Genomic DNA, 12784 nt, shown 5'->3' with positions numbered 1-12784 from the left:
CATATCTTAAACATTTTTAGACTTTATTTCTGCCTCATTTTTGCTTGATGGAATTTTTTTAACTCCTGGGAATTTAAACCTGTATGTGTATGTTTAGAACAAAAAATAAAACAACATAAATTTAGAAATGTCTCTTCTTCTCCTTGAGTACCTGTGGGAAAAGTAGAGGTTCATATGTATTGTCTTCAAATATTAGTACATTTAGGATTTTTGAAATGTTACATTTAGTGAATAGATGATTTATGCAAAAATATTTTCTAAAGAGCCTCTTTAAATGTTATTTCTTAATATACCATAATCTTTTAATTCATATACATTGGACTTATGCTATTCTCATTTGAAAATATACTTATATTGCCCCCTTATAGAATTTGAGGGGTTTTATTTGTTTTATTTTTCTCTAGAGTCAGTACTGACTACCTACCAACTTCAAAAGCAGGTAGCATTTTTTCTTCCAGTTTAATTGAGATATAATTGACACACAGCAGTCTGTATGTTTAAGGTATACAGCAAAATGATTTGATTTATATACATCGTGAAGTAATTATCACAAGTTTAAGTGAACATCTCATATACACACAAAATTAAATAGAAAAAAAATTTTTCTTGTGATGAGAACTCTTATGGTTTACTCTCTTAACAGCTTACATATATAACATACAGTGTTAATTATAGTTATCATGTTGTACATTACATCCCTAGTGCTTATTTATCTTATAACTGGAAGTTTGTACCTTTTGACTACCTTCATCCAGCTTCCTCCCCATTCACTTCTCCTCACCCCACCCCCTAACCCAAATCTGATCTCTTCTTCTATGAGTTTGTTTTTGAAATTTAATTGATGTCCAATACTGTTAGTTCCTGTTGCATAACATTCAGTATTTCTATATATTTCAAGGTGATCACCATGATAAGCCTGGTTATGTATGTTAGCATACAAAGATATTACATAGTTATTGACTATATTCCCCACACTGTACATTTCATCAAAAGCAGGTAATATCTTTTAAACCAAAGTGTTACATATGATGGAAAGTTAGGGGCCTCTAATGTTCATTTCCAGCATACACTTCTATGCTTATTTCCTAGATATTAGATAGTCTGCCAGAGAAGGAAAATATTTTTATCTTTAAGACCATAAGTTCCGTAGGGGTTATCAAACATAAGCCTTATACAGAAACTCATCTGTCAGAGAAGAAAAGAGTGTGATGGTATTCTTAGCCCCAGCAGGTTAGCACCATATCTTAAACGTATCTTAAATACCTAAAACTTCATATTATGAAAGTTATGCTTTTTTTCATATTTATGAGAAGATATAAGCTTACAGAATTAGGTTTATGCTCATTAAGTGTCTAACCTAACTCACACTTATCATCCATCATTCATTTTCTTTTTTCCAATCCTATTTTGCCAGAGTCTTACCTTCCACTCACTGTTCTTCCTTTCCTTTCCTATTAATATGCCCTCCCTAGATGACTGTACCAATCCTTAGGGCCTTCCTTCTCAGGTCATAGAGATTCTCTCTTGATCTGAAATCATACATGGGAAACCCAAAGTCTTATTTTTAACTGTCCCATTTCCATGCCACCAAAAGCCACCACAAAGAAGTAAAAAGTAACAGGAGGAACTAAAGACTTAGAAAAGCAAACCTACTTTACTAGATCTGCTCCAGAATCACAAATTGAGAGGTAAGTGATTGCTCAACAAATGAAAAAGAATTATTCATATATACTCATACGTGAAATTAGAAATTTATTACTGTCCTTTATCTACTTGCTATTAAAATAAAAGGCCGTGATTCTGTAATGTTAGGTAATGGGATATTTCTTTGATTAACTATCTTTTGAGTCACTAAGTAGAGAAAAAAGGTAGAAATTTACAAAATATCTCCATTTTGTTTATCGACTTATGTGTTTGAGCTAGGTTTACTAAGAACATCCCAGGTTACTTGAATTTTACAGTAGCCCTATAGTTTTTTTTTTTTAAATGTATCTATTTTATTTAGTTTTGGCTGTGTTGGGTCTTCATTGCTGCACGCATCCTTTCTCTAGTTGCAGCAAGCAGGGACTACTATTCGTTGAGGTACTCAGGCTTCTCATTGCAGTGGCTTCTCTTGTTGTGGAGCACAGGCTCTAGGAGCGCGGGCTTCAGTAGTTGTGGCACGTGGGCTCAGTAGTTGTGGCTCGTGGGCTCTAGAGTGCAGGCTCAGTAGTTGTGGTGCATGAGCTTAGTTGCTCTTGTGGGATCAACCCTTGAACCCTTGTCCCCGGCATTGGCAGGTGGATTCTTAACCACTGCGCCACCAGGGAAGTCCTAGACTTTCTAATTAAATATGCAACTTCTGTCATAAGAACCTCTTACGCTTTTTACTGTGAATTTAATTAAGCATTTCTTGTAAGTTCATTTCAGCATCTCTCATGGCCCACTGAAGTTGAGATTCAGTTGTAAAATGGTAGATTAATTGCCTTTTGTATTAAATGAAATAAGAATCTCAAATATGCAACATCAGGAAATTTAATTGTGGTCTTCAATTGCTTATTCAATGCATTGGAAAACTGAATACAGAAGTACAGAAAAAAGGGCCAAAGGTTGTTAAATGTAGCACATCACACACATTTTGCACTTAATGATCCAAGTGTTTATTACTATGAAGTAAATGCACCACTTAAAGAATTAGAGTGGAATTGTAAAATGTTAAAAACTCTAATTAATTTTAGTCTGAAGCATGCAACATGCTCATTTTTGCCTAAAACATTTTCATTATCGTATTTTTCCAGTTAAGAAAATTTTTTTCCTTATTGTGCAGCACTAGCATATTTTCTTTATTAAAAGCACAATCTTAAATGCCATTGAGAGTTATATCTGGTATACTTTTTTTTTTAAGTTTATTTTTGGCTGCGTTGGGTCTTTTTTGCTGTACATGGGCTTTCTCTAGTTGCGGTGAGCGGGAGCTACTCTTCATTGCAGTATGTGTGCTTCTCATTGCTGTGGCTTCTCTTGTTGTGGAGCACAGGCTCTAGGCACGCAGGCTTCAGTAGTTGCAGCACGCAGGCTCAGTAGTTGTGGCTCGCCGGCTCTAGAGCACAGGCTCAGGAGTTGTGGCGCACGGGCTTAGTTGCTTCACGGCATGTGGGATCTTCCTGGACCAGGGCTCGAACCCGTGTCCCCTGCGTTGGCAGGCGGATTCCTAACCGCTGTGTCACCAGGGAAGTCCCTCTGGTTTATGTTTTAAATGAATAAAAGAGCGTAGTTTTTGACCTCAGATCAGAACAATATATTATATATTGCTTTTCTATACTTAGTCTACAACTAACAGAACAGGTTAAGTGTGTCTTCATATTTTTCACCAAAAGCTGTGTATATACTACAGTTTTAAAGGACCATTATCAAAGCATACAGATAATTTCAACTATTAATTTGAATCCAATTACAGTAACTTTTCTCTGATTAAAGGAATATTTAAAATCTAAAGAAAATATCATAAGAAAATAGAAATATTTTAAGTTAGTACTTAGTTGTACCTTCTCACTTTATTTTACTGTTTGTACCACCATGTGTCTTTATCTGCTGTGAATAGCAAATTCTGTAAAGTAAAAACAACTGACATCATTCTCTTTGAAAACAGACTCCCATTATGCTTACTTATTTCTGGAAATAAAGCTTATGTTTTCTAATTGTGAAAGTAATCTGTGCTCAGAGTAGAAATGTAAGATAAATGCATGGAAGCACAGACAAGAAAATAAAAATTAATATCATCACCATTATAAACATTTGAGGTACGTAAGGAATTTTAAATAGAAAAATGGAAAGCAAACAGTTTATTTTAGCGTGTATTTTTAATATAGAGGTGACAGTTACCTTGAATTTTCTTCCACATAAACTCTTTGTGCATACAATCACACTTACTTTGAATTTAGAAAACTTTCATTAAATAGTCATTTCTATTTTGTTTTTTTAAATCTTTTTATTTTGAAATAATTTTAAACTTACAAAAAGTTGCAAAAACAGCACAGATAATTCCCATTTGCCCTTCATCCAGCTTCCTGTAGTGTTATTATCTTCTACTGTTCAATTATTTTATAGAGTGTTTATCTGATGTTTTCTCCTTACTAGATTTAGGTTCATGCATTATTGGGAAGGATACCACAGACCAGAATTAATGTGCCCTTTTTAGTGCATCTTACCAAAGAGTTAATGTTAATATGTATTACTGGTAATGTTAACCTTCATCATTTGGTTAAGGTAATGTTTGACAGATTTCTCCACTCTAAAGGTACTCATAAAGTCATCTTTAAAGATATAATGAAATAATGGGGAAAGTGTGTCCCTTTGTATAATCCAACCTTTAAAAGAAATAATTTAAAACTTGACAGTCTGTAGGGTAAATACAGAGTCAGCTGTATTCATAGACTAATTTGAGTCCAAATATTACCTGAGCAGTAGAAATTCCAGCTGCTAAAATAATTGCTCTTTGTTTGGAGTCGGTTACCTCAAGAGAAGGGAAAAGCAGGAGTGGATAGGTTTTATTAATTGACATCAATTCTTTGAACTGTTATGAGTCAAATTTGTAAATAAGGAAAAATAGAGGGCCTTCTCTTCCAGATTGATGTTGCAAGCTGAGTAGGATTTAAACAGACTCTGTGGGTTTTACTTGGTGGTAAAAGGAATCTAGTTTAGATAAAAATGGCAGTATTGTTACTTACTTCTCTGTTATAATAACTCTTTTAGTCTCATGTTGCCACCTGGAGCATTAGCCCATAATTACATGGTCCATGTGTGCTTAGAAATTTTCATTCTCCTCACTACAGCAATGCTGTCAGTGTCCAAAGAGCAGGAAGGCCAAGGAACCACTTTTAACTGTGTGGCATTATGAGCGTTATTGTTATGTGCGTATTCCTGAAATTCCACATGTAACTAGCAGATCTGCAAGGTTGCTATAATCAACATGTTTTCTGGAGTATGAATTAACAAGCTTAAACATTAAGAGGTAAACCTGTCTGCTTTCCAGCAGCCCCAAAGGGTACATTTTCTTGTTGGCTGCTTCAGAACACTTGATGAAACAAATGTCAAACTTGTCAGGGCTGTCACTAAGAAAATGATCCGTGTAGCAAGGGTCTTCTTTCACTGGGAAAAAAAACAGATGTCTTATCTTAGCAAAGAGTGACAAGAACCTACCATCTATCAGAAGAAAATTTTGCCTGCCTTTAATATCCAGTAGTGAAGAAATACTTTGGTAAAAAAACTTCCTTTCTTTGCAGTTTCATTCATTATGCATTCACTTGTGAATGATATTTGATTTGCTGCCTGAGGTATTTTAATGATTGTATTAATCTTGAACTGTTATAAAGTTCTTATAAAAATTGATGTCTATAGAGAATGGGCTTGAGGACACGGGGATGGGGAAGGGTAGGCTGGGACGAAGTGAGAGAGTGGCATGGACATATATACACTACCAGATGTTATATAGATAGCTAGTGGGAAGCAGCCACATAGCACAGGGAGATCAGCTCGGTGCTTTGTGACCACCTAGAGGGGTGGGATAGGGAGGGTGGGAGGGAGACGCAAGAGGGAGTGGATATGGGGATATATGTATATGTATAGCTGATTCACTTTGTTATAAAGCAGAAACTAACACACCATTGTAAAGCAATTATACTCCAATAAAGATGTTAAAAAAAAATTGATGTGTAAACTTAGAAACACAAATTAGCACTCCCCAAAAAAGGAAAAAAACAAAGCAACTTCTAAAATCCTTTCTGGAGCATTATTATATCTAATTCCAGTGTTTTATTTACAGTGATTAAAGTCTTTGGCTGTTATTATTTTGATAATATTATACCGTAGCAATTATGATGTGTTGGACTCTAGCAGTGGATTAAATGCCTTCTCTGCCCCTCCATAATCCTTTTCTGTATCCAGATCACAGCTATTCTTATACAAAGGAAGAAAGAGATTGTATCTTGTTAACTTACACAAATAGTTTAAAGGCAAAGAAAGGCAAGATATTTTAAGACATTTTCTCTGCATAAAGAAACTTTTGTACCTGTCCTGAACAGGAGGCAGTATTAGGCATGCATTTATTAACTATACTTTATTACTAAGAAAAATTCAACAACAAAAAGACTGACATTATATGAAGAATGTTAGTTAATTATGAAAGTAAATATTATAGATACTTCCTAGTCCTCAGGATCATCAGGGTAACCAAGCTTGTTAAACCAGTAAGTCATACTGCTGTGGGAACTTAGCAGACTGTCCACGTGATAAAGCCTCCACTTTTTTTCAAAAATTAAAGAATATGAATTCGATAACGGTGAGTTTGGCTTATGATGTTTCAAATATTTTTGCTTATTTCTGTTTTCAATAATGTTTTAGTAAATTCAGAAGTGTAACTACTGGATAAGGAAGGATATTATGCTTTTCCAAATTACAGACCTCTCTTTTACTCATCTTTTATTCCACTGTTTCACATAGTTCAGGAAACATTTATTGGACCCCCCCCCCATACACTAAATGTGCCCTGCCTTGAACAACTAGGAATATAAGATAAAGAAGATAAAGCCCTGCCTTGAACAACATATAAACAAATTCAGTGCTACCTAACAAAAATTTCTTGCCACCTTTACCTGCTGTTTTAACACTTTCTGTCAGTGTTTCACTGACTGACAGAAGACGACAGTGGAAAGTGTGGAATAGGATTTGCTTTTTATTGGGTTGTAATTAAAGTGTAATCTCTACAGACTCTTATCTTAGACTCTTAAAGTGGAAACTACCTTCATTAATAGATTTTCAAGAGTCAATTGAACATAATATCTCTATTCAGTAGAGACAAATTGGAAAAAAAATTAAACAGCACACAGTAGCTATTGTGCTTAGATAAATATATTAAAATTACATTGCCAAAATTGATAGTCAGAAACCCCATTCCTTGCAGCCAACATATCTGTAATGATTCAGGTTGATTGATAATATTGATAATTTCTCTGCTTTCCTGGTGTTGACAAAGGCTAAATCACAGGTGCTGTTGAAATTTAGAGACAATGTATATAAAGGAAGCTTTCTCCACCTTAATGTTTATGGGCAAGGGTGTGGTCTTTCGTGGAAAACAAATATATATATATATATGACACTTAACATATATATGTTATGTATAAGCATTATATAAATATGTTATACATATTAACATATATATAACAAATATATATTTGTTATATATATACACCTTGATTTTCATTTACTTAATAAAGTCAGTTTACTTAATAATTATTTGTTAGCAAAGCTTAATAATTATTTAATTGAATTTGGTTTTTATACAGAGATGCAGGGTGATGTGTAGTGATATTGATGTTATTACTGCTGTCCAGAGATACTTAAGAAATTAAGCTACTCATACTTTAATTAACTCAGTAAAGAGTTAGACAGTGTTTTTTACTTCCATTAATAAAAATGGCAGGCCTATCAGAAATATTAGAAAAGCAAGACTGCTTTGTACTTACGTGTTGTTGAAGGAACATATATGATGAGATGGGTTATAAAATGTAAGATGAAATATTTTTCCAGATTCTCATTATTTATACTTTGGAGGTCACCATTTAATATTGAACACAAGATACACTTCATTCCTATGGAAGCAGACATTATGATGTCACTTTATTTATTCACCATGTTCCACAGGAACCTGCTATGAATTATGAGGCCACCACTTAGAATGAAACTAGAATGTAAGCATTCTGTCGCCTCACGTGCCCATTTTAGAGTTTCCTATTTTAGAACTGACTGATCTTCAGATAACATGGTGGCACAAGTAATTGGAAAATTGGCAGACCTGTCAAGAAAGTATGCTGGATGAGACCAAAATGCCATGCTGCGTACATAAAATGTCTCAGAAGTTAAATTTACTGTTTTTTATCAAATAGTGAAGTAAAAATATCTGGTTGACCCCCTAAAAAGGACACTTTTTAGTAGCAGGTGCTTTCAAAAGTAATTCTTAAGTCATTGATAAAATAAGTTGTTTTTAAAAACATACAGAAATTTTTAGTGAATGTGTAGTATAAAACAGCACCCACTGAGAATGTTAATGTTTAAATGTTGCATAATTGTGCCATTTTGTTTATAGCCTTTCCCCTACGATTACTGGAGTCATGATAGTTAATTCTTCAGAGAAATGAAGTTAAAGTGTACTTAAGTATAGGTGCTAAAATGCCCTGAAGTTTATATTTTAATGTTTTCTAAAATTTATTTCACAGGAAGATGAAAATGAAGCTGAAAGAAAAAATACATCTCAGGAGCTCAACATGGAACAGAAAAATCCAAAGAAATAAAGGATTTTCTGTAGTGTTTTGAAAAGTTTGCAACTTACGTAGTAGCAGATGAAATTTCTGATTGTAAAATGTTAAATTGTAAAATCTAATTTGCAAAATGTTCTCAATAAAGTCATTGAAAATGAAATAGGAACGTGCGTTTGGAATTTGTATTTTTTAAGAGCGACTTAAACTTTTATATAAAAGTTAGACCATTAAAATATTTTTTTAAATTCTTTACTGAAATTTGAGAATAAGAGACAGAATTTTATCTGTAACCCAAGTGTTAACACATGTGGATGACTTTAAAAAAAAAAAAACTGAAAGTCTTTTCCCCTTACAAGCCTCTGTTGTCTTCTTCAAGGACCTTAACAGAATTCCAATTAATATAAAGAAAGTCCAACATAGTTCAAAAATGAACAGGAAATGCTTGCATGTGAAAACACTGAAAACCAACTACTGCCACAAGATTAAATACCATCTTCTGATTTCTGCCAATGTTTTTGGCAGATGTCTTTGGTTATTTAAAGCAGAGTTTCTTAAAATTAGAAGCAGAGTTTCTTAAAATGAGAAGCAGAACTTTGGAAGGCTTATAAGAGAATGCCAGCATACACTTCTTCCCTGTGAGAATGAAATCTGTATACTTAGCCTGGAGCCATAGTTTTATCACAAGCATCTGAGGAGCTCAGTAAAGGTGTGACAGTGGGACAGGCTGGCAGCTATGATACAGTAGGCTGAAATGGGGAAAACTGCAAGTAGGCAAGATAGAAAAGTCATTGATGTATAGCCTCAAATAATGTAACTATGGATATCAGGAAAACAGCTATATCCCACAGATTAGACTCCCTGGATGAATTTTGAAGCAGAGTTTGAGCCAAAGAAAAGCCTGAGTAGGCATGTCAGAGTCTGAGGAGGGCCTGTGCAATAAGCAAATACAAAGATTAATTTGACTTTTTCCCATTTTTTTCCTATTTTTTGGAATAGATACTACTCTTTCAAAATACCCATATTCACTTAGATTGGAGTTACATTAGCGGTGTCACATTTGAAAAGAAACAATAATACATGATTCATATTATCATTAAAATCTATTACATATACTATGTTGTAGGTACTGTGCTAAACAGTATTCTTTATACCACTAATCATCCCTATTAACATATAAGATAGTTATTACTTTTCTTCACGTTACCAATGATCAATCTGAGACTTAGGGAAAATAAGTTAACCAAGGTTATGGAGCGTGTAATTGGCAGAGCAAAACTTCAAACCCAAGCAGTCTCACCCCAGAATATCACATTTAATTATTGTGAACTACCTATGTCATACCTCTTTCAATTCACTATCTTCCCCAAAAACATAGTCTTTCTTGTTAGCACCTTATTTACCACCTGCTACCTCCCGTTTAATTATTTTTCTTCCCTAAATTCTTAGCCATGCTTAATTTGAAAACTTTGGCTTAAGTGAAGTAATTAACTACTATTCCAGCTCCCCTAAAACATGAAAATCCTGCTTTATCTTTTCTACGTTGAGTTACGATGGAACAAGTGTAAAAGCATCTTACTGCTTCTCTACAATTTTTCAGTAACTTTTTGGCCATATTTTTCAGTAGACTGTTTATTTAGTTACTAGTGTGCTGTCATCTCATCTCTTAATACTTTCATTTCTAAAATAAGTTGCTGAGTATGAGAAGAGGGACACTCAGCCACCCAACAGGCATTTTAAATATTTATATTTGTGATACCTTTAATCATTTAAAACTCTAGTTTTCCTTTTTAGAAATATTTTAAAATATGTATGTATCCCTTGGCTTATGGACAATGAGTAATAAAGTAAATCACTGTAAATTTCCTTTAGGGAAAATCTGCCGTATGAATTTATCAAATTTTTAGGGTTTATACACTTATGTCTAAGTATATACACATAAATCTTGTTATAATGCTAAAAGATTGCCCACATTATATGACTAAGCTGGTACTTTTTTTGAATCAAATTTTGCATATTATGTAGTTTTTTTATAGAATATAACATATTGTAATAGCTCAGGTTGCCATAACAACATACCTCAGGCTGCTTGGCTTCAAAAGCAGAAATGTATTTTTTCACAGTTCTGGAGGCTGGAAGTCCCAGATCAGGATTCAGCAGGTTCTGGGTTCTGGTGAGGACTCTCTTCCTGGCTTGCAGATGGTGGCCTTGCTTCATCCTCACATGGTCTTTCCTAGGTGAGTACACATAGAAAGAGGGCAGGTGAGCTCTCTGGTCTCTTTTTATAAAGACACTAATCCTATCGGATCAGGACTCCCAACTTCATGACCTCATTTAACCTTAAGTACTTCCTTACTCCAAATACAGCCATACTGGGAACCAGAGCTTCAACATGTGAGAATTGGCAGAGGTGGGGATGGGGGAGGGGCACATTCAGTCCATAACTTATTTAAATAAGTCCAAATGCCTGTTATAACAATTCCAGTTATGTTAAGGAACACTAGAGTGAAGTCCCAATGAAATGTTTATGGCAATGTGGATTATATATATTTAGGATCCTTAGAAACATTAACAATTAGAATATGATCTAACAATTGATTTCTAAAGAAGACAAACCACTACACAGTTATATATACGTGTTTTATCTCCACATCCCCATTACTTAGCTTGTTTCCTGACCCATCTTGGGTAAGTTAGCTAAGTAACTAGCTTAGTTAGTTACAGCTAAGTCAGCCTGTAACAATATAGAATACCTGAAAGACAAAACTTCTTTATACTTCATGATGCCTGTATAATTTCCACCCACTCAACTGAATTGTATTTTCTTCATGTTAATTATTGAGCTATACTTCTTCACATTTTCAAAGAATTTAAAAGTAAAACAACTTTTAATCAGTATTTGTCTCTATCATATTTACATACATCATTTAAAAAAAAAAAAACTATACAGAATTCTACTCTCTCCTCAGGTCTGTGGAACACACAGCAGAAGTAGGAAGAGGTGTTAATGCTGTCCTTGAAAGGAAGTTGCTGTGCACTAAAATGCCCACATTCTTAAATTCATCCAACAGAATTGTATTGGAACCTACTATATGCCATGCACTCTCTATCACCGGGGAATCATAACAAACTCCCTCTGCTGTCACTGTCTTAAAATTCTTAATACTTTTTGAATAAGGGATCCCACAGTTTTACTTTGCACTGGGCCTGGAAATTACATAGCAGGTACTAACATATGTTGCTTTTACTCTTTAAATCAGTTTTATTGGAGTATAATTTACATACAACAACATGCACCTATTTTGAATTAGCAGTTCAATAAAGTTTGATAAATGTACATATCTACATAGGTACATTTATAGCATTTCAAGATATAAAGCATTTCCATCACTCCAGAAAGTTCTCTTTTGCAGTTTTACAATCATTCACACACCTCTACTATAGCAGTGGATTTGCTTTATTTTTCTTGATTAGTTTGCCTGTTTTAAAATTTCATGCAAATGGAATCATTTCATCTGTATTCTTTTGTGCCTGGCTTTCTTCACTCAACATAATATTTTGAGATTCATCCAGGTTATTTAATGAATCAATAGTTTATTCCTTTTTATTACTGAGTACTTTTTCATTGTATGAATATACCACAATTTGTGAATCACCATTGTGTGAATATACCACCTGTTGCTGGACATTTGAACAGACATTATACAAAAGAAGATTTACAAATGGCCAATAAGTGTATGAAAACATGCTCAACATCATTTAGTTATCAGGAAAAAATACAAGTTAAAACCACAGTGAGTGACTACTGTATACCCATGGAAATGTCTGTGTTGTCCAATACAGCAGCCACTAGCCACATGTGGCTATTCAGCACTTGAAATACAACTAGTCTGAATTGAGATGTGCTGTAAGAATAAAATACATAACCAATTTTGGTGACTTAGTATGAAAAAAGAATGTAAAATATCTTAACTTTTGATTATAGGCTTAAATGGTAATATCTGGATAGATTTGGTTAAATAAAATATATTACTAAAAGAAAGTTCAACTATTTTCACTTTTTTAATGTGGTTCCTAGGAAACTTGGATGTGTAAATTCCATTGTATTTCTACTGGACAGTCATAGGTGATCATTTAGACTCAGATAATGAAATGTTGGTGAGGTTATAACACAACTAGAATTCATACAAAGAACTCAGCTAAGCCATATCAGGCTCATGGCCCATAGAAACTCAGAAATAATAATTGTGTTGTTATAAGCTGTAAATTTTTGTGGTAATTTTTATGCACCAATAGAACTCTAATGGAGGTATTACATAAAAGGTTAGGGATAGGTTGCTACTGCTGGCAAGTTAGGCATTCAGCAATGGTAACCAAATCAAGAGTAAACACTTATATTATTTTCTAGACACAGCCTTCATCCCTCCAGAATGTCCATTTTATTCATGAGCCTATTAAGAAAGCAGTGATGGAAAGAAGCAGACTAACAGCCAAGGGAA

At 33.9% G+C, this 12784-nt stretch overlaps 1 protein-coding gene across 6 annotated transcripts in view; it reads left to right on the top strand.

Annotated features, from left to right (window-relative positions):
* PHF14 (PHD finger protein 14) overlaps positions 1 to 8454 on the top strand; it is a 200299-nt gene extending 191845 nt beyond the window's left edge. For 5 of the 6 annotated variants that reach the window (XR_010945495.1, XM_067746289.1, XM_067746278.1 and 2 more), the window contains one exon: positions 8247 to 8454. Coding sequence is in view for 4 of the 6 variants with exons in the window: in XM_067746289.1 (XP_067602390.1) it covers positions 8247 to 8321 (75 nt within the window). In the remaining 2 variants the exon portion in view is untranslated. The remainder of the gene's footprint in view (positions 1 to 8246) is intronic. The other variant, XR_010945503.1, reaches the window with a different exon arrangement.
* The last annotated feature ends 4330 nt before the right edge of the window (positions 8455 to 12784 follow it).

The sequence above is a fragment of the Pseudorca crassidens genome, chromosome 8 (assembly GCF_039906515.1).
Source record: "Pseudorca crassidens isolate mPseCra1 chromosome 8, mPseCra1.hap1, whole genome shotgun sequence".
Taxonomy (NCBI): Eukaryota; Metazoa; Chordata; class Mammalia; order Artiodactyla; family Delphinidae; genus Pseudorca; species Pseudorca crassidens.
The sequence above is the reverse complement of the archived record's forward strand: the minus strand, read 5'-3'. Positions and strand labels throughout refer to the sequence as shown.